The following is a 25200-nucleotide window of genomic DNA, read 5'->3' as shown; positions in this document are numbered from 1 at the left end:
TCAAGATTACCGTTATTGTCCCATCTGCTTTATTAGCAAGCCACTAATTCCTCTAAAACACTCAACATTTTCCTGAATGGTCTTTTTAAAGACACACTTATCCTGTCCCTTTCCTGCTGTGATCCTTTGATGGATATGCATCACTTGTAGCATAAGAGTTAAACTCCTTCCCATAGCATCAGAAAGCATTTATTTCAATCCTGTCCCACCATGTCTCCCTCTTGCACTCTAGAACTGTCCTGGCATGTAGTAAGCACTCATTAAACAGTGAATGAAATTGGATTTTAAAATATAAGCCCACACACCAAGAATTTATCTCCACAAACTTACACAGATGTGAAGTGACTGTATTTTTATATTAGGATGGATGTGTAAGAAACATAGGTTAAGTCTGTGGGACAAAATATAGTGAAATACAATTTCATCTTACAATGTATAAATCCAAATGTGTATTATATAAAACTCAGTTGATTAGAACTTTTTTCAAATTTGAAGAGTGAAGTCAGAATATTTGTTTCAAAATGGCAAAGTACTCCCATCAAGAAACCTGAGAATGTCTCAGTCAGTTGACGGAAATATCAGTGCCTAAAAGAGTCTGGCTTTTGGCAGGCACTCAGTATTTGGGGGAATAAAATACAAGAGATTTCGTTTGTATTGATTGGTTGTCTGTGTGCAATGACAGTTCATCTGTTTGCTCATTTCATATTTGCAGATATATATGTACATGCATGCAAACTGCTTTAATCATTTTGGCCAGTCAGATCACTTCAGGTAACTATTATTTCAATGAGCCAAACTAAAGCTGGTGCAGAAAATCTGAACATCTGACTGACAAAAAAATGTTACTTTTTTGTCAGTTTAAGAGTTCTACAGGTTAGCAAGCAACCATATGAAAAGCATAAGAGAAAAGAAACAACTGCTTTTCAGTGTCTAAAAGAAATTTTTTTTTTTTTTTTTTTTTTTTGAGACGGGGTCTCGCTCTGTCGCCCAGGCTGGAGTGCAGTGGTGCGATCTCGGCTCACTGCAAGCTCCGCCTCCTGGGTTCACGCCATTCTCCAAAGGTTAAGATAGAAAAGTGATTGGTATAAGCTGTTTAAATAATCCCATACAATAATAGCAATAATAGTGATCTAATATTTCTACAATAGTGCAGAATATTCCAATAAGAGATAGCGTGAATGAAATTAGCTTTTCTTTAAGAGGAAGGACATTTTATAGCTGTGTTTTATAGTTTTCAAAAATATTGAAAAATAATTATGTTAGCTGAATAAATTTTATTCTTCTCTAAAATATTATTTGAAAACGTATTTAGTATTAATATTAACTAGGATTAAAAAATTATACTGAAAACATTTGTCATTGTCTTTTTGACTCCAAATACCAGCATATTAGCAAAACAAGCTTTGCTTTTCATAACTACTGGATTTTGTCTTTTTCACTGGAGACTCTTTTGCATTCAAATCATTACTCAACCATGTGAAGGCTTATGCACTCTCCAAGCACAATAGGCTCTTACATATTAGATCAATGGTGAAAAAGGAAAACTACGCAACCTCTATGCTCCAAAGATGTTTGTGTTGAGTATTTGCGCATTTTAAAGCTTGGAAACATTCAGAAGTGGCCATATACTAAAAATAGACATTTACATCAATTTAGAATCTAATTGGAGCACAAGGGTAGTGCAGTGAGAGATGTGAAGATACAGCACATTAATACTGCTTTAACTCTCAAATAAACTAACAATATATTAGAAACATGCTCAAGGTTTTCACTGAGCTTTATTTTCCCATTGCATTTGGGAAAGTGATAGTACTTGCATCTTTTCCAAGGGTATAGGCAGAAAACTCAAACTTTTCTCTCTTGCTAGTGAGAATCACTAAAGATTAGCACTTGGACAGAATTTGGAGATATTTAATCAAAGATTCCTAAATTAGTTTCTATCCAGGTAAAAACTGGTGTCTTCAGGTTACTTTCAACCATTTGAAACAAACAAACCAATAATACTTTACAACTAGCTAAAAGGTAAGTCAGCTTTGATGTTGGCTGGAATTAAATTATATAGTTTGGTAACATTATCTATCTTATGATGATAGAAGGCTTTGGCTGGAATTCAAATAGAAACATAAATTAGTGACTACATCAACACAATGAACAAAATCTTTCAAAATATGACTCATGGGGTAAAATAAATATTTTGTGTGTGTATGTGTAAAAAGCTAATAAACTGCTGATGTAGGCTCTGATATTCTAATTTTATAGATGAAAAAACCTTACTTTGTTGTGATTTGCCCCCTCTGTTTGCTAACATGCTTTTATTTCTGTAGATGAATATATAATTAGTTAGCGCTAGCTTCTTGGGTGTGTGAGCTGTGTAGTTCAAGATCTGCGAACTTCCAAGTTCGGGGCCCTGTGCTTAGATTAATGCCTTTCTGTCACTGTCTTGAAATTATTAATAATTTTGAACAAGGGGTCATGTGTTTCCATTTGGCATTGTTCTTCACAGATTACATATCCAGCCCCACAGCTCTGCTTATGTTTTATCTTAGTCTCTCACTATTTCCTCTGTGACACTGAGAATGTACGCAGGTGAACTTCTATGGTACATCTCACCCTAATTCCAAAGGCATCTCACACTGGAGGACTAGTGGATGTAGAGCCAGCCGAGGGCTGAGACCTCAGCTTCCTCATCTCTCCACTCTGAGTGCCGACTTCAGTGCCCGACACAGAGCAGGTGCTGAATGAATAGGTGGGTGAACAAATGAATAGCAAATTATAAGCAAATACCTGTAGACTTATTTTATTGACAAAACGGTAAAAATTTTAATGATTTTAGTTTTGCAGTGAAAAGTGGCTGAGTTGGGAGAGAGTAAAGTTAGATATTCAAGGAAACAAATAATTATTGGAAATAATAAATGGAACTGAATTGATTGGACAGATGAAGGAAGTTCAATTGAAAGACAGGTTGAAATCTGTTAGGAATAGGAAGTGATAGGGTGGGGTTCAAGGTGGATGGTTGAAAGCAGTTAGATGTCTCCCAACAAGTGACATCCTGAGCTTAATTCATTCATTTCAAATTCAACTATTAATACACTTTGGATTCATCATGTAAGTTGTAATTCAGGAAGTGAAAATTGTTCAGGTTTGAGGAAAGGCTGTGTATTCAGAAGGACTCGAGAGATTATTGATTATTCTTTGACTATTCCCAAAGTTCCTTGACCTACTGTTTTGTACTAAGAAGCAGAGTAACACAAATAGAGAAGTTGTATGAGAAAGTGAATTTTTATCACTTCTTCTGAATAGAAAGATCATGCTGTCACTCCTAGTTACCCTACCTTAGCTAAGCACATATTATTCTTTAAACAGTTTCCTACCCTTATAATTACTTTAGAAAACATACTTCTAACGTTAATTTCTATAAAATAAAATAACAAAAAACTAATATTCCTTTCTCCAGAGTCTTCTACTTTGTGTTTGATCACTTCTGATATTGTCTGGGAATATCGGTTCTTAACAATTTGTATATCCTCCTCAGTGAGATTATCTCTTACATATCTACCTCCCTTTCCTTAATAGCATGATCGAGTTCTACTCATCTTTAAAAAGGTTCCCTACAGCAGCATTTAGTCTTGCTTTCTCTATTGTTATAGCACACTTAAGTGACTAAAATGGTGCACAGATGTCCAGGTGTGGCTTTAATTTCCTTTTATATTTCAGCAAAATATTTTTTTCTAACATATTCATTCTATTATGGTTCTCCAGATTATGCATGGTGCTGTGATAATGCTGGTTCACTGAATATTAAATTTGGGAAAGCAAGTGACTTTATGCTTCAGGTAATTATTTACGAAAAAAGCAATCTTTGGAGAAAGGTGATCATGGTGGAATAGAGGTGAATAATGGCACTGACATTCACAAGCAAAATGAGGAAAAAGCGCAAACAAGCAGTTGAGGAAAAAAATAGTCCTTAAAGTAGTGAATGGGGAGAGTATCAGGGAACATTACTACTCAGAAACACTCAGATTCTAAACAGGCAATGATGAGGCCATGTGGCTACACACCTGTGCTCCAATTTAGTGTTCATGAGCGGCAAGGTTGAAGAATTGCAGGATTTGGTAAAATGTATAAAATAATTTTATACACTATCTCTCATGGGAAGGAAGACAATAAAAAAGTTGCTCCCATCCATCAAAGAGAACATAGATTTTTTCCCTTAAATTTCCACTGAAATAGAATCATAAGAACATAATCCTTGCCATCCAAGTACGTTCCTTGTGATGAAGACATTGAGCAAAGTGAACTGCTCAGCCAATCTACTTTTAGTATTATACTAAAAGATGAATGGGGAAATTGATTTTAATATTCCCATCTCTCTGTGACACATATTTGAATAATTGTGCTTTAAGTATTCTGCTGCCAGAATTGTAGCCATCATCAGAAAAGCTCCATCTAGAATGCTCAACTTTGGTCCTGTGGCATATACTATTAGAATACCATGAGTTTACAGACCAACAAATGGAGGAGTGTGAGAAGGGAGACTGGCAGAGTAAAACTATTTCAAATTTTATTTCGCAAGCCAACATTAAAAACAGCAATATTCAAACATCAAAGCTTGTTGAATTACCAGGAGCTGTAAACTTACAAAAATTTTTAAAAGAGAACCAGAACTCTTAGTTCAGTGTTTAAATCTGTCTAAAACTCACCAGGAAGAAATGACAAGATATTTTTACTAATTTTAGAAAAGTAATGCAAATATATAATAGAAAAGTGGTGACTTGATCAAACTCACTTCAAGTGAAAGCTTGGGCTGAATGTTACATGAATATTCAGACAATAGCAACCTGTTCGAAATTGCTATTGGGTATAATCCGAAAATTTATGCATTTTATCATCTCCTAGGCATAAAGCCAAAGGCTAAAAGAGCAGAACATGAAAGCTGAACCTGAATTATATTCTAAACCCTGTTGAGTTTAATTTTACTTACAAAGCAGAATGTTAGTTTGCCACTTAAATTTACCCCCTATAGTCCAGTAAAAATACCTGGTTTCTTATCAGTCTCTAAATTGTGATATTGATTTGGAAAGCTCCAAATTTAAGAGCTTCATTCTAAATTACTACGCAAGTGCAGACAATAAATATACATTATCTAAAACAGATCATAGCAAGAGAAAGCAATTTTCTATGAATTTGACTGAGTGTAGGGTTTGCAGTTCCATGAGTCTTGTAACTTCAGAAGGCACAAAGAGAAATTTTTAGCTAAATAGAATAGAATGTATTGAAAGGATGAATACTTTAAAAAGTTGGTGTTTTATAATAAGGTAACACAGATATACATGCTAGATATAAATTTGAAGAAAAGATCAAGTAGCCTTCTGAACAGAAACACACAAAAAATGAACAAACTACCAATCACCCAATAGCACACTTCTTTAAAAACAACATATTACTTGAACCAATGATGGATGCACTACCAAAACCCATATACATTCGGTGATATATATAACTGAAACATAGAGACGATGAGGCTCACTCTATGCCTTATGTTTACTGTTCAAGATTTTTAATATTTAAATTGTAAGAGTCCAGATGAATAAAAGACCAGTTAATCTAAAATATAGTTTCTTGCTATAGATGATAATGTTTTTATCTGTACAGACCATACAAGGGATCTAAGCATGCAATACTCATACTACTCAAAATATAATCGTATAAGATGAAAAATGAAGAGGTACTTGGTGGGATCTTGGTAATGTTCTGGTTTTTACTTTGAATGATAGTTATATGGTGTGTTTATTTTGTCATTGTTCATTAAGTTATACATCCGTATGCTTATGATTGGTGAAAATAGAAATATTGTACTTCAAACAAGGCTAAAAGGAAAGAAGGAAGGAGGAAAGGAAAGAAAGAGGGAGGGAAGAAAGAAGGAAGGAAATGCATGCTATGATCTCTATTTCCCATACTGTGGAATACTGTGCTAAAGGAAATGGGTGCTCTAGTCATTTGCTTAAGAGGTAGCTTCCTAGGATTGCAGAATTTGGTGTACTGTTTCATAATTGGAAACCATTTAACTGTCATTTCTGCACAGAGAGGTTGTATGTTGACATTTTCAGACTTTAAAAAAATCCTTGTCACTTAACAATTGCAAATGCCACCATCTTACACATGCAGTTTTTCTGTTTTTGGAAGCCCAACTTAGAAGTAGTAGAAGAAAAAAATACCTGGGGGTTCCACTAGCTTTTCATTTGCAAAACATATATACACACACACAAATTTTATCTCTGTAGTCCAAGTGACTTAGTAGCTCAACTGTTTAGATTATTTCCTTGGCATTAGGTTAGTTAAACACTTAGTGACAACTTACTACTAAAGGTGTTTTGGACTCTGAAGTTAGTTTGGTGGTTTTCGTCTGTTACTAAGGAGCAGTTTTCCATGTAATTTTTTCAAAGGCAAAAGGTTATGCGAAAATAACATATATTGTAAAATTGAAAGTAAAATGCACAGTACTGATGTGCTCAAAGTCCATGCATTTAAATTCCTTTGTATGATAATTTATGGTGATCATGTCTTCAGACTGCACTATTAGCATACTCACCCCTAACAAGAAGTTCTGCCTCATCTGACACACTGTCTGCTGTGGTCTGTACCCTGCAGCCATATCTCCCAGCATGCATCAGAAGGATGTTCCTGATCATTAAATCTGCAGAGGATGCTTGCTGAAAGAGGGATGAAGTGCCAGTTTAAAATGTTGCAAATCTGCCTAGTTCAAGGTGGTTTAAGGGGGAACTTTGCATATTCAGTAAAAGGGCCCATTTTTGGCCTTACAGTTTATCTAACAACAATTCAGAAAGCAAACATGCCCTTTTTTAAGGAACACATAGAAGTCTTGTTTTTAACAATTGCTAATAAAGGGGGTTGAACATTTAATATTGCATATAATGATTTAGCAGCTAAGATATTTAAAAATATTTAAGTATGCACAAACTCATATCTTTAAAAGTATAGGAGAAATAATCCGTGAGCAAAAATGTTGCTTTGCTATTCAGAGACAGGTGTATTTTGTGGCAAGAAAATCGTATTGAAAGGAACAGCAACTTGTGGGAAATGAATTATGAAAAGATAGCAATCAAAATATTATCTCATGTGACTTTACTGAATGGCTGTTTTCCTAAGAACACTGTAGGCAACAGAATGAGACAGTGCTCAGTTGAAAGAGTGCTGGTACCAAAGCCATGTGTCTTTACTTAACAAAGGTATATTCCTCCCATAAGCACTACCATCATGGAGCAGGGTCAGCCTGAATCTTTGTTAATCAGTGCAGTTACAAAACACAAAGGAAGCTCCAAATACCTGATTCTTGTTGGGGGCAAGATGATTAGAACACAGTTGAAGAAAAACTGCAGTTAGGGAGATCAATGAGTACCATGGAGGATATCTTTTAAATGTTTTAGTTCATGGGATAGGTGATGTTCCTACACTTTAAAATGGCTGGTACAAACCTTCCATTACTTAATGTTGTCTTTAATTTACTCTATCAGGAAAGATGGATTTCCTTTATCGTGATCATGTAAAGATCTGGTTGATATTTACAATAACTCAGGAGGTTTTTATTTTTCAGGTAATGACATAGCAAAACTCCAATATTCCCTTCAGTTTCCATTTTGTAATCTAACGATGATTGGAATAAGATAAGATGCATGCTGCTTGAAATGACATCAAAGAACTCAAAAATTTTCTCTAACAATAATTGAGCACATGAAATAATATGTAATGAAAGTCATAGAGAGGCATCCCAGATTACAGACCTTTAAAAAGTGATGTGTTTGTTCTTAGTAGTCAGTATCCTGATAATTATTTAAGAATTTAGTTGTTTGCCTTTATTTTGAGATAGACCAACGGGTTTTATGAAAATCATAAAAACTAGACAAATTTCCAGATATCTTTTGAATTTTCTTTTTCTCTTAGCTTTCATAGAAAGGGTGAAAAGTCATTGTGAACTTTTTATCACTCAAATCATAAATATTTATTTCAGTGAATTACTAAATACTATGTTTTAGATCATTTCTTTCTGGCATTTAATTTCTGTTGTGTTTTGCTTTTTGCCTTCCTGTTAGTCTTATAACCTGAACTTCTGAGGGTATTGAAGTTTTCTCTCATGAAATAATTGTTAAGACATGGTCTGGTTTAGTCATTTACAAGGACATGCTTCATAGCGAGAATGCATTAAAATGTCATAAGAATTCTTTCAAGGAATGTGATATTTGTCCAGTAAATGTCCTACACTGCTAATTTCTTTGGGATAAATTGCTACTTTTAAATCCTAACTGAATTCATCTTCTCTTCTTCACTAGACTAAGTGCTTACTTCTCTCAAATCAGAAAAAGCAACTTTAAAACCTTTGATTTTTTTAAAATGGGGAAATAAAAGCAAACTCTAAATGTTAATAAACAATAATTTAGTTTCAAATCAATATAATTTAATACTGTATGAATGAGCTTTTTTATATTTGCCACTGTGGGTAAGATGGGCCCACTTTAGCTTCTTTCTCTCTGGATTTCTTAGATCTTTTAATGGGGTACTCAATTAATCAGGAATGGCTGTGCACACTACAGGCCCAGAATAGGACCTATGTCTAAAGATAAATCTAAGGTGAGGCCTCAGAAATCAGGGAGGATTTGATTTTTTTTCCTGGAAATAGCACTGTCTGAAAGATAGTGCCTTTTGTTGTTGATGTTGTTTTGTGGCTTTTTTTTTTTATTTGCTTGCTTGTTTTTTAATATCACAAACCATACTGGTGGCAGTTTAGCAGAAAAGTACTGATTATAAGTGATTTTTCAGGCTCACATTTTTGAAAAATGTCATAAAATCACATTCCTGTAATTAATAACTGATAGTCTCGTTTTCCAGACTTTTGTCTTCCCAAATAATTTATTTATTTATATCCTGGACAAAATTCCTCAAACCTGTTTTTTCCATAGAATTACAGTGAAAAATAAGTTTAATCAGATAAAGAAGAGATGTAATTAAAATCACAAAAATGTCCAAGGAATTCAGGAGAGCGAGATATAGATTATCTTTTCTATGTTGTCCTTTACTTGGTTCTTGAAATTAATAGTGTGCAGTGCTCTATAAACTGGCCAAAGCTACATCACCATCTATCAGAAGCAAAAACTCTACAGCCTGTGGCATAGCTATCAATATCAAGACCATTTGAGGAGTTAAAATCGTCTCATTTTGGGCCCAGTTCTTCTCTTTTAGATTATATCTGCATCATATTTTTAACATCCTAAACAGGAAAGATTAAAAGTTAAAAAGAATAGATTGTGAACACTAAACCTAAATTACCCTTTCAGTAGATTTACTGATCTTTCAAGAGAAGTAATGAGAGGAATTCATGTGGGAGCCCATTATACTAAATCTCAGCTCACAGTATGCAGTTCCTGAGAGAGAACCTCCACAATTTAGTGCACTTTTAATGAAATGGTTACTTAAAGCAGATGCTTGCTTTCTTAAACTTAAACCTCATTTTCACTTTTTGTCTCTTAGGAATTACCCTTTGTTTTCTTGCTTTCTTTGACACTTGCTTTATTTTCTGTCTTTTTTTTTTCTGCTTTCGTTGACCTTATGAACAAATCCTGCTACTTGTTGCTTCAAATGAATTTTGCCACAACCAGTTCTTAACACAACACGCCGAAACGTTGCATAATACCTGCCACACAGTGGGAGCTTAATAACTATTTGTTGAATGAGTAAATAAAGGAAGGCTTTTTAAGAAACAGGATGTATGTTCACTCTCTGTTAGAGCAGCAACAGGGGTATGTCATTTACATGTCTTGGTCAGATCGTTTCATTAGAGCAACTGCTAGATTACTGTGACATTTACTAATGACTGAAAAAAAAACAGGAAAATGCTGTCTTTCCACCCAAGTCGAATTCTTTCTTAGCTCGCATTTTGACTAAGTGTCCAGCTCATCCAACGTAAGACTGCCAATTATATTCCTAAATAATGAAAGCTCATTTAGCATTGCTGTTCAAAGTGTCTGCTGGCTCCTGTTGCCTTTAGAATACAGTCCAAACTTCTTATTTTGACGTAGCTCTTTAGAGCATGATTCTACCTCCTGCAACTTAATCCTGTCATTCTACAACACCAACCTTACATTCACCTAGACATAGGCATACTTCCTATAGCCTGTTTGCGTAGCTTTTTTCTTCTGTTGCAGGTGCTCTTTCTTTTTTCTTTTTCTGGAAAGATTCTTTTAGACACAGCTCAGAGGTTTTTCTGGACTCTCTCTCCCTAGGCTTCCTTAGCTTTCCCTCTGTTTATGCTCCAATGTCACTTTGTTCATGTCTCTGAATCAGCACTTGCTATTCGTAGATGTCTCCCCCGAGGTCCACGATGGGCATTCCCAAAGCCGAGCTAGCACTAGTGCAGCCAAGGATCATTAAGCGAGCTGATGAATGCATGAAGGCTTGCTTCCTTTCCTGTGTGTAGCTGACAATACCTCTGGCCCTGCTGCCCCTTTTCCTCTCTAGTAAGTTAGGAAAAGAGAAAAAGACTATGGAAAAAGACAGTGGAAAAAACACCTCAAGAGTATATGTGGGTTCTAGAATGACAGAATTGTGTGAATCCCTGCTCTACCACTCATTAGATATTCACCTTGGGAAAAATCACTCCATTGCTCAGAGCTTCTCTCAGAGTTTCAATATGATAATGTGAGTAAAGCCCATAGCAGTGTGTCTGGCATATAGTAAGTGTCTGATAAAATTTATCTGTTGAAGGGCACTATAATTGCACTCTTAGCCAAGAGGAAGGTTTTTAAATTGGTATTCACTCTCTTAGCAAACTGGGTATCAATATTTTCCATAGCTAGAGTAAGATATGGAAATACCTAGCTTTATTTTAGATATAAATATTCCTCACATCCTTTCTGTCTTATTGTAGAAAAGCATTAAGCATTTTATGTATTAAGCATTTTTGGTTTTCTAAATCTTATCTAGCATAAATAACTGGGTGTCAGCCATGAGACAGAGATTTTTAGATAAGTTTAATGTTACTGACGTAAAAACTTGGAGTTAAAATATTTTCCTAGTAACAGTATTTCTTTTTCCAAGAGGATAATTTTTTTTTTTAATTGAGACAGAGTCTCGCTCTGTCACCCAGGCTGGAGTGCACTGGTGCGATCTTGGCTCACTGCAAGCTCCGCCTCCCGGGTTCGCACCATTCTCCTGCCTTAGCCTCCCGAGTAGCTGGGACTACAGATGCCTGCCACCATGCCTGGCTAATTTTTTGTATTTTTAGTAGAGACAGGGTTTCACTGTGTTAGCCAGGATGGTCTCAATCTCTCGACCTCATGATCCACCCACCTCGGCCTCCCAAAGTGCTGGGATTACAGGCATGAGCCACCACGCCCGGCCGGTAATTTGTTTAAAGTACCCTACTATGATAAGGAAATAATACATAGACATTCTTTTTATTTTTATAGTTTTTTCTTTACTACTCATAGAATAGGGTTTAAGGATGATATGAGTTTTAATATTGTTTTTAGAAAATAGATGATATTTAACCTACATGCTTGAATAATTGAACATGTTATCAGAAGTAAAACTATTAATCACTACTAGTGAAGAAAATAGTCAAAATAATATTTGACAAAACATTTATGTGTATTATGATGAAGTATTAAACATAGCCAACGACACATTGAAGGCTCAAAGTGAGTAAATAGGGCTGTAACATCCCAAGACTGGGATCTTGATATTTAATTTTCAATCCATATTCTAATAAAGTCCTAAGAAAAATGCAGAAACAGTTCTACTTGTTGACATAGATTAAAGAGGAGAAACAATTGTGTTTTCCCTAGCCACAAGGTAAATGGGAAGTTCTTTATCTGACATTAACACAAGTGAGTAATGCAAAAGGGCTGGTAGCATTTCTGTATTAATCTAGTGCTTCCAAGGTAAAGAGAGGGCTGAAATAGATAAGGTCACATAATTTATCAATCTCATGTTTTCCTGGGCTGACTTGTAGCTCCGTTCAATCTGTTGGCAAAAGTTTGTGTTACCTGATGATGAGACTGTTTAACTCATCTCCCTTTATTGTTTATTCAGTATATTACTAATTACAAGAGGTATTCATTTGTGCTGTGCTAAGATTTGTGGATACAGGCATAGAATCTGTGCTCAAGGAGTTTCGTGTCTAATTCAGCTTTGACAGAGGACACATTGGCAGGGAGTGTGGACCAGCTTTCCTCATACCTACATCTGAGCTTTGAAGAGACATGGGGAGAGATGGATCTGTTATTTGATAGCACAATACTCAGGCTTAGTCCGGAGAAAAGTATTTTCTCTTTTTGTGTGCCTTATATAGTTTTAGCAATCATTGTATGAGCACTGATTCCTAAATTTATATTTTTAATAGTAGCTTTGAAATGAGGTCTTTATATCCTTTTTGTGATCAACTCTCTGTTTCACATGCTTATCCATCTGCTATGCCAATGCTAAGTTAATCCTTTAAAACTGATTTTATTTACCACCTCAAAAATCATCACTGGTTCCCTTTTGCCTACAAGATGATCCACGTTCTTAATCTAGCATATGAGGCTAGACTCAACCTATCTTGTCTCTCACCATGGTGGAAAATGCAGTCTCTGAACCTTCAAGCAGTTCCCCAGTGATCCACCAAAATCTACAAATTATATCTCATATATTAAGACCTTGTTCAAGTCTTATCTCTTTCAGAAAGGTTTCACAGACCACCAGGACTGGCTACGTAATCTGTGGGCCCCTGTGCATAAGAAAATGCAGGATTCTTTGTTTTAAAATGAAGACTTCAAAATGGTAACAGTCAAGCACTATATCAAGTATGAGACCCTTCTCAGTATGGAGCCCAGTGGGTTACATGCCCATGAGGTTGGTCCTGCTCACCACTCCAATCCACATTGATATTTCCTGTGGTCTTCTGAAACATTAGCCCATTCTATGAAACATTGCTCTTTGAGATAAATATCGAGGAGCTGGTATGCATCTCTTTGTAAATTATAGAACACTTATCCTTTCCCGCTTTAATGTTTATACTTTCTCTTTTATGCTTTATTGACTTGAAGTCTTTTTCTTAGTGTATGCTGATATGTAAATACAGAAATAGAATACATCTTCTTAAGGCTTGTGTTAGAAACTACAGTGATATATGTTACATTTTATACTGAATGTTTGGTGTAAGGCTATCCAGGCGTTGGTATATTTATGTGTTATTTCCTCCAAATATTCTTTCTACTTTTTTCTTGGACCTCCAATGCAAACACAAAGCTCATTGATGCATATCATTAGATTCAACCTGTTCACTTTATACTGGTTTGTTAATGACAAAGGAAAGAGGACAGTATCTCAGTTGAAAGAATGGAGGTGGGGACTCCTCTAAACTTTACAGTCCTAGAGGTAGAAGGGACCATGTTGGGACTCTCAACCTCACTTTTAAATTGGCAGTTTTGTAAGTACAATGGCAAACCAGTTTAAGAGAATTCTAGGCAGGAGTAGTATTTAAACTCACATCATTAAAGTTATGAGAAATTCCTCTCTAGTGTTTGTATGATGGATCAACTTTCTCTTGAAATCTCCTCAGTAATAACATCTTCTAAGCTGAATAACACCTGGTCCATAGGTTGGCTCAATGAGGCAACGCTGGTAGGTAAGAAGATTTTAGCAATTGTGACAGACAATAAACATTTTTGCTTGCAGTGAATTATCCCACTGTCTAGTAATAGAATAATCTTACTATCTTTCACTAAGTCTATGCTCCATAAAATACCTCTCATTGAAGTTACACAAAGGCGATAGAACTAGTCAGAAAAAAAAATTGGACATTTATGCATTAGCTTGTGCTTTGTAAATAGCTAGTAATACATGACCACCAGGAAAGGTCTAGAATTATAACATTCTACAGTAGCTATACATTTTATGGATGCTTATAGCACATGCACAATTATGTAATTATTTAACAAGAACTTGGTAGACTGTCATTTTGTCTAGACAGAAAAATCACAAATATGTGACACCTTTGCAACTATGTTCTTCTTTATCATAGCAAGCATGGCTGTACTGTGACCCAACCAATAGATTCTTCTTAACACAGTGACTAGCATAAAAGTCACTGTGTTAAAAGAAGCTGGCATAAAATATACTATCTTTTTATCATACTTGATCTACACATGCTACAAGATAAAGAGAAAAGATAAATTATGGCTTTGAGAAACTCACAACACAATGTTAGAGGTAACAACCAGCTGTAATGTGATGTGTTTTGTTGAAATAGGTAATAGTATAAAAAGTCATTGCAGAAAAAAATGATTTTAGTGTGGAAAGATAAACAAATTATGTAGCCTAACCAATTCCCATAGCAGTTGAGAAAATGGGGCTGAAGAGTTTAGGTAACTTGTCCATGGGCAAGCTAAGTGTGGAGGCAGGAGTAAAGCTTTGGGCATCTGATTTTTGATCAGGTATTCCTTCTATTCTCCTGTGCCATCTAGGAAGCCCCTCCTTGTTTTGCTTGAACCTATACGTAATTTCATTCACTTGCACTAGTTAATTCAAATTTGGCAAGTGTAGTAATATAAAATGGCTTCATTGAGTAGTAATGACCATAAAACTATTATTAGAAATTATTTCAATGAACCATAGGTTTATTTGAAAAGCTCATGCTTTTATGACTGCTTTTCATCAACCGCATCTAGGCATAAAAGGCTGCATAGCTCTATGAAATGTCAGTATCACCTTTCCGATAACACCCAAGACCCATTTAGTTCATTTGCTCATGCCATCATTTACTTTTATGTGACACTTATCTAGTATCAAGAAAATTTTCAATATGTGACCCACAACTGACGTGTCCTCAGTTAGTCATGTGTAATTTATAATAACACAGCTTTAGTGGAAAAAGAATTGGCCAAATTTTACTTCCTAACCTAAGTGCATAATTTAGATGAATTGATATTTTACTGATATATCTTTTTTATTCTAATTTAGAGATTGTTTTGTCATATTTCCAATTTATCTTTTAAGATTAATATTATTTTGTTACACTGGCTTCCAGGATAAATTACATTTTATTCTGCTGCTATTTTTACATTGCAGAATAGTCAGTGTCTTCACACAAATCTGGTCTCTTCCTGGCTGTGTGGAAGAATACTCAGATACCTGCCTGTAGGTTTTCTAACTCCTCCTTGAAATAAGCAGAGCCCAGCCACGGAGAATATGAGTAGCTTCATCTCACTCATCAGTTAAAATGAGTATTGACCTGGTATTGTGAAAAATCCAAAATCTTGGGATTGTAGTAGACCACTCTGTGCTTCATTGATTTTTGTATGGAACTCTAAGAATTAGCACGGAATGAGGCCAGTTTGTTTGTGTACCTCCTTTGTGGCTTGGTCTCACAGATAAAAGCAATTTCTTTTTCACCTTCGATCTCTGGTCTCATAGAGGAGGGAGGCTGATGCTAAGTCCCATAAAACTAGAAGAGCTCTACCTGTTCATTCTACTTCCATTTCTTTCCTCCTCTCGTTGATTAATGACCAATTTGCATATTATTTTGCCTTTTATTCCTTCCAGGGCATTGATTCTGCCCCTGCCCTGTAATCCACAACCTCTCTCTAGAGTACAATACCTGCCAATACTTGGAATGGAATGTCAATGCTCCATATGAATTACATTTAATATCCCCAGCTTCTCTTCATTTCGGCTTGCTGATACTTATTCTTTCCTATTACTTATTCTTTCCTGTTTCCAGTATAGTGACTAAGCATTGCATTATGGGGTATTTAAAATTTATCTCTAGAGCCAATGGTGAGATATACTCTATTTTATTGTGGCTGAACATGACACTATTGCATAATGAATCATTCACAATCTGTTTTACACTGCATTAGTTGCTGTGCTTTAGGTTAACACTACTTGTATGCAGTGTTGTACAAAGAATCTGTTAGGCCTAGGATATAACTACTTGTTCACTGTGGTAGATTAAGAATGTCCACATATGTTTTGCCATTTGACTTACTGGGAGGTATACTCTAATTTCCTACTCCTTGAATCTGGACTGGCCTTGGTAACTTTTTATGCCAATATCATGTGGAAAATGTGAGGTACTGAAAATCCTATGGCTGGATCATAAGAAGGCTTGTAACTTCTTTCTAAGCCCATTGGGACATCTATTCCGGGGAATGTAAGAAAAATTGTACTACGTTCAGACTGTCATGTGAAAAAGGCCAAGCTAGTGAGGTGGGAGATTACATAGATAAAGAGAGAAGGCCAGACATTTCCAGTTATTTTAACCATGCTAGCCCAGCTATACTTGTGAATAACAAAATCACACTGGGGATTCTAGACTTGGCAGAAGCAACATGGAGAAGATCTCGGGAACCTATCCAATATCCACAACTGAGGCTTCTGGCATATAGCACCCCCTGAGCCATCCCAGCCATCTCCAGCCATTTGGCTACCCCAGCTGAAGGCTTAGCAACTGTGAAGCAGATTCAAGCCATCCTTGCTGTTATCTGCCTGATTTACTTGCCTACAAAATGGGAAGCAGAGTAAAATCTTTGTAGTTTTATACTGCTAGGTTTTGGAGTACTTGTACAGCAGAGAATAACCATAAAATAATGTGGTACCTACAAGTGAGGTACTGCTGTTAACTAAAGCCAAAACACTTGACGTTGGCTTCGGGGTTAGGTGTGCAAAGGTTGGAAGGGTCATGATGACACTACTAGTGAAAGCTGGAAGGGCCACAAGGAGACTGTTGAACAGGGACTGAAGGACAGTGAGGACATGGGTATTCATGGTTGAAGAAAAGGTGACCTTCCATGTAGTGTTGGAAAGTTTGGCAACATTGTCACCTGAGGTCATGTGGGCAACATATTAGTCATCATGGATGAACTTTGGGTTTGTGTAAGGAGATTTTCAGGAAGAAGACTGATGGTGCCAACTGGTTTAACTGTGTATTTAGGGAGATGAGTTGTAAAGACAGAATTACTCATTTTTCAAGCACAATTGTAGCAGTGGAAAGAAGGCCTAGCACGACTAGCTCCATTTTGCTCCTAATGCCCCTACCCTTCAGGGATATATTTTAGGCTAACTGCTTTTGCTATGGAAATACACAGTTTTCTATGGAATACGCATATTGGCAGACATTTTAAAAGAAAGAAACGAACAAAAATGGTAGAAGAACTTTCATACCTTTGTTTTTTTTTTTTTACAAAACTTAATATTACTAATGAAATAATTTTATATCAGCATTTCTAAAGACTATTTTCCAGTAAATTAATATTTGGATCTTTCAAACTTTTTCACAATTCAAGTTTATGAGATACATATTTGTCATCTTTTTTGGCAATACTAGTAAATATTTTAATAAGCATAGTCTTCAACAAGTAGCTGTATTATTTCAACTATGTGCTTTATGACCAAATACTGAGTATTCTTTTGCCAAGCTTGCTTTGAAAGTTTCTGATGCTTAGAAACAAGTTTCTGAATGAAAAAATACATGACTGCAAAAGAAGAAAATGGGTGATAGCATCCATTTTAACACTATCTTTCACAATCAGGAAGATTCTCATCAACTTCAAAAATACTTAGAATTGAGGGAATTCAAACACATCAATGTCAGAAAAAGCTAACTATTCAAAGCAATGCTTACATTGTAGACTACAGCAACAATTTTCCAATGAACATTCAAATAGAAGAATAGTTCAGTTTAAAAAAAGGTCAATTTGAATAGATGTGTCAATCAAAACCAACTATGAAAAGTTCAAGGTCAAGGACACTCAGTCAAATTTAACTGACATTTTGAAAGTGAGTCAAGACACAGCCACAGAAAACTCATTTTAAATAACAAGTCTTAGCTAGGCATTGAATTTTATGAAAGAGGATTCGCCACTTATTGAATGTTCAAAAATCAAAGTCAACTCAGATTGATACTGAAAAATCATCGAGACCATATTCTAGTACTTCTCATTGTTCTCTAACTGTATAATACAGCTTCCAGTATTACAAGAGACCCTGTAGATTATTGTCTTCAAGCTAGCAGAAATATGTAAATGCTGGAACTGAAGTCATTGACAGGTGGATTTAGAATTACATTTAAAAGACTTTCAAAGTTGTACACATTTGAATTTATTGCAACACCAATTATCATATATGCTTATATATTTGATCCAAGATTTCATATTGATAGGGCTTGATTGTTTCATTGTATGTGAAATTTGGAGGGAACTAGTTATACAAAATAAAGGATGCTGATCTATTACACAGAGAGAATGGCATTTTTTCATTCTATAAGCTTATTGTTGCTTTTAGAGAAAATCTTTAACTTTACAGGAATCTTTTATTATTTAGTAAGATATTACAGATACAAATGTTGTTTTTGCCATGGGGAATAATTCTGACTTGAATTTTTTTCCAGTTTGAAGTTCCTCCTGCATTGAGAAATTCCCAATACTAAGGGTGCCATGAGACTGAAACATCTTCCAAGATTAAGAAAGTTTGCAATATTTATGACAGAAAAATATGATTTTAGAGCTAGCGGTAATCCCTCCTAAAACATGGTTGGTGTCCACTAAAACTTTTTTAGATCATTTCATGATTTCAAGTTATTGGACATTATATCTGGAGAGTTGCTGAGATTTTACTTTTTGAATATAAACGAAAAAAATCACCGAACTTTAGAACTAGATAAAGTCATTAGGAATCATCTACTCTAGCCTTTTAACTTTGAAGATGGAGACCTAGACAAGGGACATGACTTACCCAAGGTCGTACAGCTAACTAGAAACAAAGTTGGGCCTACACAAAGAACTCTTGCCCCCTGTCTAGTAACTTTTACCACATAATGCTGTAATGCAGTAATGTAATTAGATGCTGCATATTTTTATGCAATAACAAAAATTTGGCAGCACCCATTTAAATTAAAAATAGTTTTGTTCTTTGACCCTGTCATCTGTTCCTGGTAATCTGTCCCACAGAAAGGAAATTGTTGATATACAAAGATACAGATGTTTAAAGATGTTTTCTGTAGCATTGTTCAGAAATCTCTCAACAAAGGAAACAAAGTTGGTATTTAATAGGGAAATGGCTAAATACATTGAAGTATAGTCACATTATGGATTATTATGGATCTATTGAAAAGAATGCATTAGAGCTATACCAGGTGACATAGAACAATTTTCAAAATTATTATTGAAGGATAATTATGAGATTCAGAAAAAGAATGTAAAATATGATTTAATTTTTATAAAACAATTATAAAAATATTCCCATTCATATGTAAATCTGCCCAGGACTACAGTAGGACAGGGTAAAATACAGAAGGACATACATGAGGATATTAGCAAACTAAACTGGGTGTGATAGATGCCATTATGGGGAGATAAAAGTAGGGGGAAAGTCATCCTTTTAAAGCATTTTAAACATCCATGATATGATCTCACCTGTGTAAAGTGTGTGCCTATATGTGCTTGAAGGGACATATGAAAACATGGTTACAAACATTACTGGTGAATATATCCACATAATTTTCCAGGTAGTTTTTATTTTCTTCTTTCAAGTTTTAATATGTTCAAATGATCTACAATAAACTTTTAAAAATTTATATTAGAAAAATTAAATGTACCTTCACTGTGGTTAAAAAAACAAACAAACTGACTTAGAGCTGAAAGCTAGGGTTACGATGGAGAAGTACAAAGCTAAGTGTTTACCATCAACTAAAGATTATAAACTAATCAGCTTGTATGGCTAACATGATCCATACCTGATAAGCAGCTCTTCTTTAGTTGTGTTGAAGTGAAGATTGCCTTCTATTTATAACTACAGATGGCCATTTAGAACTTAGTCTCTTTAAGATTCTGCCTCTATGATTTATGGTCTTTCCCAAGACATTGGTTAAAAAAAAAATCCCCACTTTTTTTTTTTCTTCCCAATATCAGACTGATCTAGCACTGTGGTTGTCTGCTACAATCTATAGCTCAATTCCGTTGGTCTTCATTTGACATCGTTCTTCATACATTATTTTAAAGTTGCTTAGCAAAAGTCTTATTTTAGTTGTTAATCTTGGGGAAGCTGCTACGATGTTGTCCTGCTATTAACTATTCATCATACCTTTTCAAGCCAGCAGAAATACGTAAATGCTGGCAACTGAGTTCCAAAACCTCAAAAGCATGTTACCTTTACTACTGGTGGGCATCACCCACCAGAAGTTCTTAACGTTAAAAGTAATTGTAATAGCATAGTAAATGTAATGCTTATAATGATAGATGAAACCTCAGTGGCTGATCAAGGACTTCTAGACACATGGAGGATGACGTTTTACAACTGGTCTCTGGATCTTAAAGATTTGATTCGAGCTTTATGCAACTAGGATGGCTCAAGCTAACTACAGACAGTTTTTATTTTTGGCTTAATCTAGCACAGTGTACAATGTGTCAACTACCTAGAAATAGTTATATTACTTCAAACTTATCTTGGCAGCACATTGGGTTTCTGTGAAGACGAATACACAATCTATATTTGAATTATCTTTTGGCATATCGAGCCATATAGTTAAGTTGATTTCCCAAGTCTTTTTGATTTTATGTATTGAGATTATCATCATGACTGCATACACATTCTTGAAAGGTTTCCTGAAGGACGTTGATGGGGTTCACATTATTTTTTGGTATTACTAGCTAAAAACCTACCTCATGGGAAACAAATTTTCTAGCATTGTGTTCACAGATGGAAACATTACTGTTGAATACAAGAAATTCAGCAAAACTGCCTAATGTAATCTATCATCATTATAAACTTTGTCAAGTCTCAAATGCATTAATCAATATACATTAGTCATCTTTGTTTTTATCTTCAAATGTCTTTTGAAAGCTCCTAAATCTTTTGAATTATCAAGTCTAATACTTATTTGAGTTACACATTCACATCCTAAAATGTGTATACCTATTGTGTACCTCAAAGCCACAGATATAATCTATACAAATAAGTTTCATAGGAAACAGAATTATTGGAGAAGTTGAAAACAATATAAATCTGGACTTTTTAAAATTATTTTTGAGATAGTCTCGCCCTGTCACCCAGGTTGGAGTGCAGTGGCAGGTTCTCGGCTCACGGCAACCTCTGCCTCCTGGGCTCAAGCGATCCTCCCACCTGTCTCCCTTGTAGCTGGGACTACAGATGCATGCCATCACGCCTGGATAATTTTTTGTATTTTTTTTTTTTTATAGAGGCAGGTTTTCACTATGTTGCCCAGGCTGATCTCGAACTCTTGGGCTCAGGTGATCCACCTGCCCCGGCCTCTCAAAATGCTGGGATTTCAGGCTTGAACCATGTGTGTGGGCTGGACTATTTTTTTAACCTCTACTATTTTCTTAGATTAACCTACTGTTATCACAGCTTTATATAATAAATGCTTAATGTAATTCTAGATTAGCTACAGGTTCATAAATATTTTCATTCTCTCCACTAGTTAAGCTGCAGCAAAGTCAGTGATAACACAAATAACGATACTCTTATTCATTAGTGAGGAAACAACTGGAACATGCTAGTTTAAAAGAGCCTATGAATTCATTTTGTGTATGTAATATCCAGTATACTTTATTTTTGCTTCAGATATGCCCATAGTCTCTTTATAGTAGTTTATTAATAAATATACCTGCTTTTGTTTTTATCAAAATATGGCTGAGGCACTGAGATCACTAGAACTAACATGTGGTAGAAACATTTAACAAGGATTATTTTAGGACAGATTTGGTAGCATATATTATGATTGTCTTCTAGACATGCTATTTTTGTGAAAAACCAATTAACCCATTTATGTTTTCATTAGAAATTAATGTTTCCCTGTTAATTTCTAACTGTTGCTGATTTTCTATTAACAAGTAAAGTGATTAGAATTTTCTAACATTTTAAAAAGAATATTAACCACGTAAAATGGAAAAATGACTCTCTTTAACCAGATTAAGTGCTTTGTCTGGCTGAACTTAATTCAGTAAAAAAGGATCCATTCAAATAGTGGCTGGTTAATTTGGTAAGAGCAGTTTACCTAGTTCATGTTGATAGTGACAATATATGTTGACTTTTAGGGTTGTACAAATGATTATTTTTTGAAAGGCTATCTCCTACACCTCTCTCCTCCATGTCACACCACACATAAAATCTAAATTTTAGTTTAGTATCAAAATGATATCACAGCTAAAGTATCATTTAGAGATTGTGTGGTAGATTGCTACAGTAATGGTCCTGGATCCACATCCTTATATAATCTCCTCTCACACTCACTCTGTGCTTCTCTAAGTGACTTGGATAGGTCAATGAGACATGTGTGACCGTGAAGTAAACAGACAATTGCATTGCGTGTATGCACTGGAGATTCCCGTCTTGAAATTCTGTGATAACCATGCGACATAGCTTGGACTAGCCTGCTGCAGAATGGAAGACCACTTAGAGTAGAGACAAGCCATCCTAGCTGCCCCCTTCACCAAACAGCTCCCAGTTGACCTGATCGCTGACAGTAGATGCATTTATGACCCCAACTGAGACCACCAGCAGTCACTCAACTGAGTCCAGATCAAGCCACTGACCATTAGATTTGAGTCATACATTTTGGGCAGTTTGTTTTGCAGCAAAAGCTAACTGGAAAGTAAATTTGGAGCCATGATTGAATGAGACTTCTGTGGATTCTGGTATGAAAGTTGCAAGTTGGAGAAATGTAAAAATTGTGGGCAGATGGTGGTAGGTTGCAAAAATGGCCACAAACTTTTGCAGTTCTTCCCAACCAGAGGTGGAGCCTATTTCCTTACCCTTTAAATCTGGTGTAGCCTTATGGCTTGTTTTAACCAATAAAATGTGATGTAAGTTTCATTGAGCAAGTTCTGAGTCTAGGCCTAAGGAGTCTTAGCACTACTGCTCTTGGTCTTAGAACCCTGAGATCTTTAATGTGAACAAGCCTGGGCTAGCCTGGTGGATGATGAGAAACATGTGGCTCACTTCCTCCAGTAGCCCCAGCCAATGGCCAGATGATGCCCAAAATGAATGCCTTGAAGTTGATAGGCAGCTGATTGCAGATGCATGAGTCTTGGTGAGACCCATAGATGTACTCTGGCTGAGCCCAAACCACATTGCCAACCCACAGAATCATGAACTAAATAAATGGTTATTTGAAGCCACTAGGTTTTTGCAAGGTTTATTTTGTAGTGAAAATTGATAGAGACCATATTTAATTCTTACCTCTATATATTTATGATAACAACTTCTTAGTTCCTTTCCTATAGTTACAGCAGATGAGCAAAAGGTATTCATTGATATTTAAATGTAGTTTTTTTCCTCTAAAAATATTTAAATCTCAATGCCTAAAATATAAAAATGAGACAGACTAATGAGTTATTCCAGTCAGAATTTTGGTATGAGACTAAATGTGGTTGGAAACAGCAATGTGGGCAAAACCCAAAAAAAGTTAGCAACAAAAATGAACTTTAAATTCTCCTGCCTGATTATTTTACAAAGCAAATGGAAGCATTTGATATTGTCATATGATATTGAAATGTTTGCAGTTTAACATGGTAGAGCTACAGTAATTTTAAACACCAGAGACACCATAGCAGACTGTTGGAATGATTAGTGATGTGACGAGCTCAGTGAGCAAAGCATGTCACAGGGTCCCTTATTTTGGGGAAAGCCATAAGTATTTAACTTTTCTTGCAAATGATAAATAATGGCAATTGAAGTACAGGTTTCAAAAATACTTTTAGGAAATACTATCACTATATTTAATAGGTACTTTAAAACAAATTTTGTAAATATAATATTTATTTATGGGGCTATCAGTAGTTAGAAAGGATAAAATGCAGTATTTTTTAGTTTTAGTGAGGCTTCTTAAGATGTCTTTGAACAAGTTAGTAATGAACTAACTTGTCTTTGAATAAGTTAGTAATGTTATATCTTCACTGGTAAAGCAGTCTAAATTATTTTATCTAATTTTGCCTGAAAATAGTAAATTCTTTTGGTTTTATAGAATGTGCAAGGTATATAAAGAAAAAGAGTTGATTTTAAGGTAATTCAAAAATTATCAGTCAGATTATTACCTTACCTTATGCTAGTTGGTTGAATAACCTTTAGTAATGAGCTTAGTTGAATTCAATTAAACATTAATTGTAAGAACAAGCTTTTCTGCTAATGACATACCTATTTATTAACTCAAATTTCTCCTCGAGTTTATTTCTCTCATCAGTATAATATCTGAATACTATAAAGCTTATCATGTTAAATAGTTGTTTAAAGGTCCATCTATCTGTTAATAGACAAACAGCTCTATGTAAAAGGGTGACACTGGCCTGGTCTTATTCAACCATACTCTGGTTAATGCTGTACACATTACAGGTAACCATTAAATGTTTGCAAAGTGAACAAAGTTATCGAATTTTTCCTGACATTGATATATTTTTATTTTTTGGTTGGGTAGTTCAGCAGATAATAAGGATATAAAAAACTGCTGATATATAAGGATATACAATTCTATTTGTTTATATAATAATTAAACATTTTATTTAATATATATTTTGTTTAGCAAATATATCTGCCAGGCATGATGCCAGGTGCTGGCAGTGGTTGGCAAAATAGATATAATCCCTGTCCTAAAAAAATTTATTGTTTAGTATGAGAATAAATGTGAAAGGAAGCAGAAGTTCTGATCTTAGTCCCTGTTTTCCTGAAGTACATTTATTCTTAGAACTGCCTTTAGAATAACAAGCAGCCTCACGAAAAAAAAAATCATACAGTCCTCAGGGAATTATCTCAATGACCCTAAAAATTGAGTGTTACAGTTGTAATAATTTCTATTTTATCTATACCACAGAAAGCTTCAAGCAACATCTAAATTTATGTAAAACACGTATACTTATGTTAAGCAAGATATAGTTTATCCCTGGATTTAATTTGGAAAAATCTGGCAACTTTACTTTAGCTATGTATATGTACCTTGCTATAATTGAAACCAAGAATAATCATGGTCATTTACTTAACTCTCATAGGGAATTTGAGAAGCCCTCTTTAATATAGAATTACTATAGTAATATATTAAATGAAGTTTAACTATAAGATCATTATTTATTATTGGGATTTAGTAGACAAAACTTCAGTATCTCCCATATTTCATCATGCTCACCCTCTACCTGTAAAGTCTTT

The 25200-nt window shown here is 35.0% G+C and overlaps 1 protein-coding gene across 1 annotated transcript in view; it reads right to left on the bottom strand.

Moving 5' to 3' along the window:
• The window catches only part of CNTN5 (contactin 5), a 1330348-nt gene that overhangs the window by 121612 nt on the left and 1183536 nt on the right, over nucleotides 1–25200 (bottom strand). Inside the window, exon 16 of the mRNA XM_019035685.4 lies at nucleotides 6590–6710. Within this exon, the coding sequence (XP_018891230.3) occupies nucleotides 6590–6710 (121 nt within the window). The remainder of the gene's footprint in view (nucleotides 1–6589; nucleotides 6711–25200) is intronic.

The sequence above is a fragment of the Gorilla gorilla genome, chromosome 9 (genome assembly GCF_029281585.2).
Source record: "Gorilla gorilla gorilla isolate KB3781 chromosome 9, NHGRI_mGorGor1-v2.1_pri, whole genome shotgun sequence".
NCBI classification, from domain to species: Eukaryota; Metazoa; Chordata; class Mammalia; order Primates; family Hominidae; genus Gorilla; species Gorilla gorilla.
This window is presented reverse-complemented; position numbering and strand designations above follow the sequence as displayed.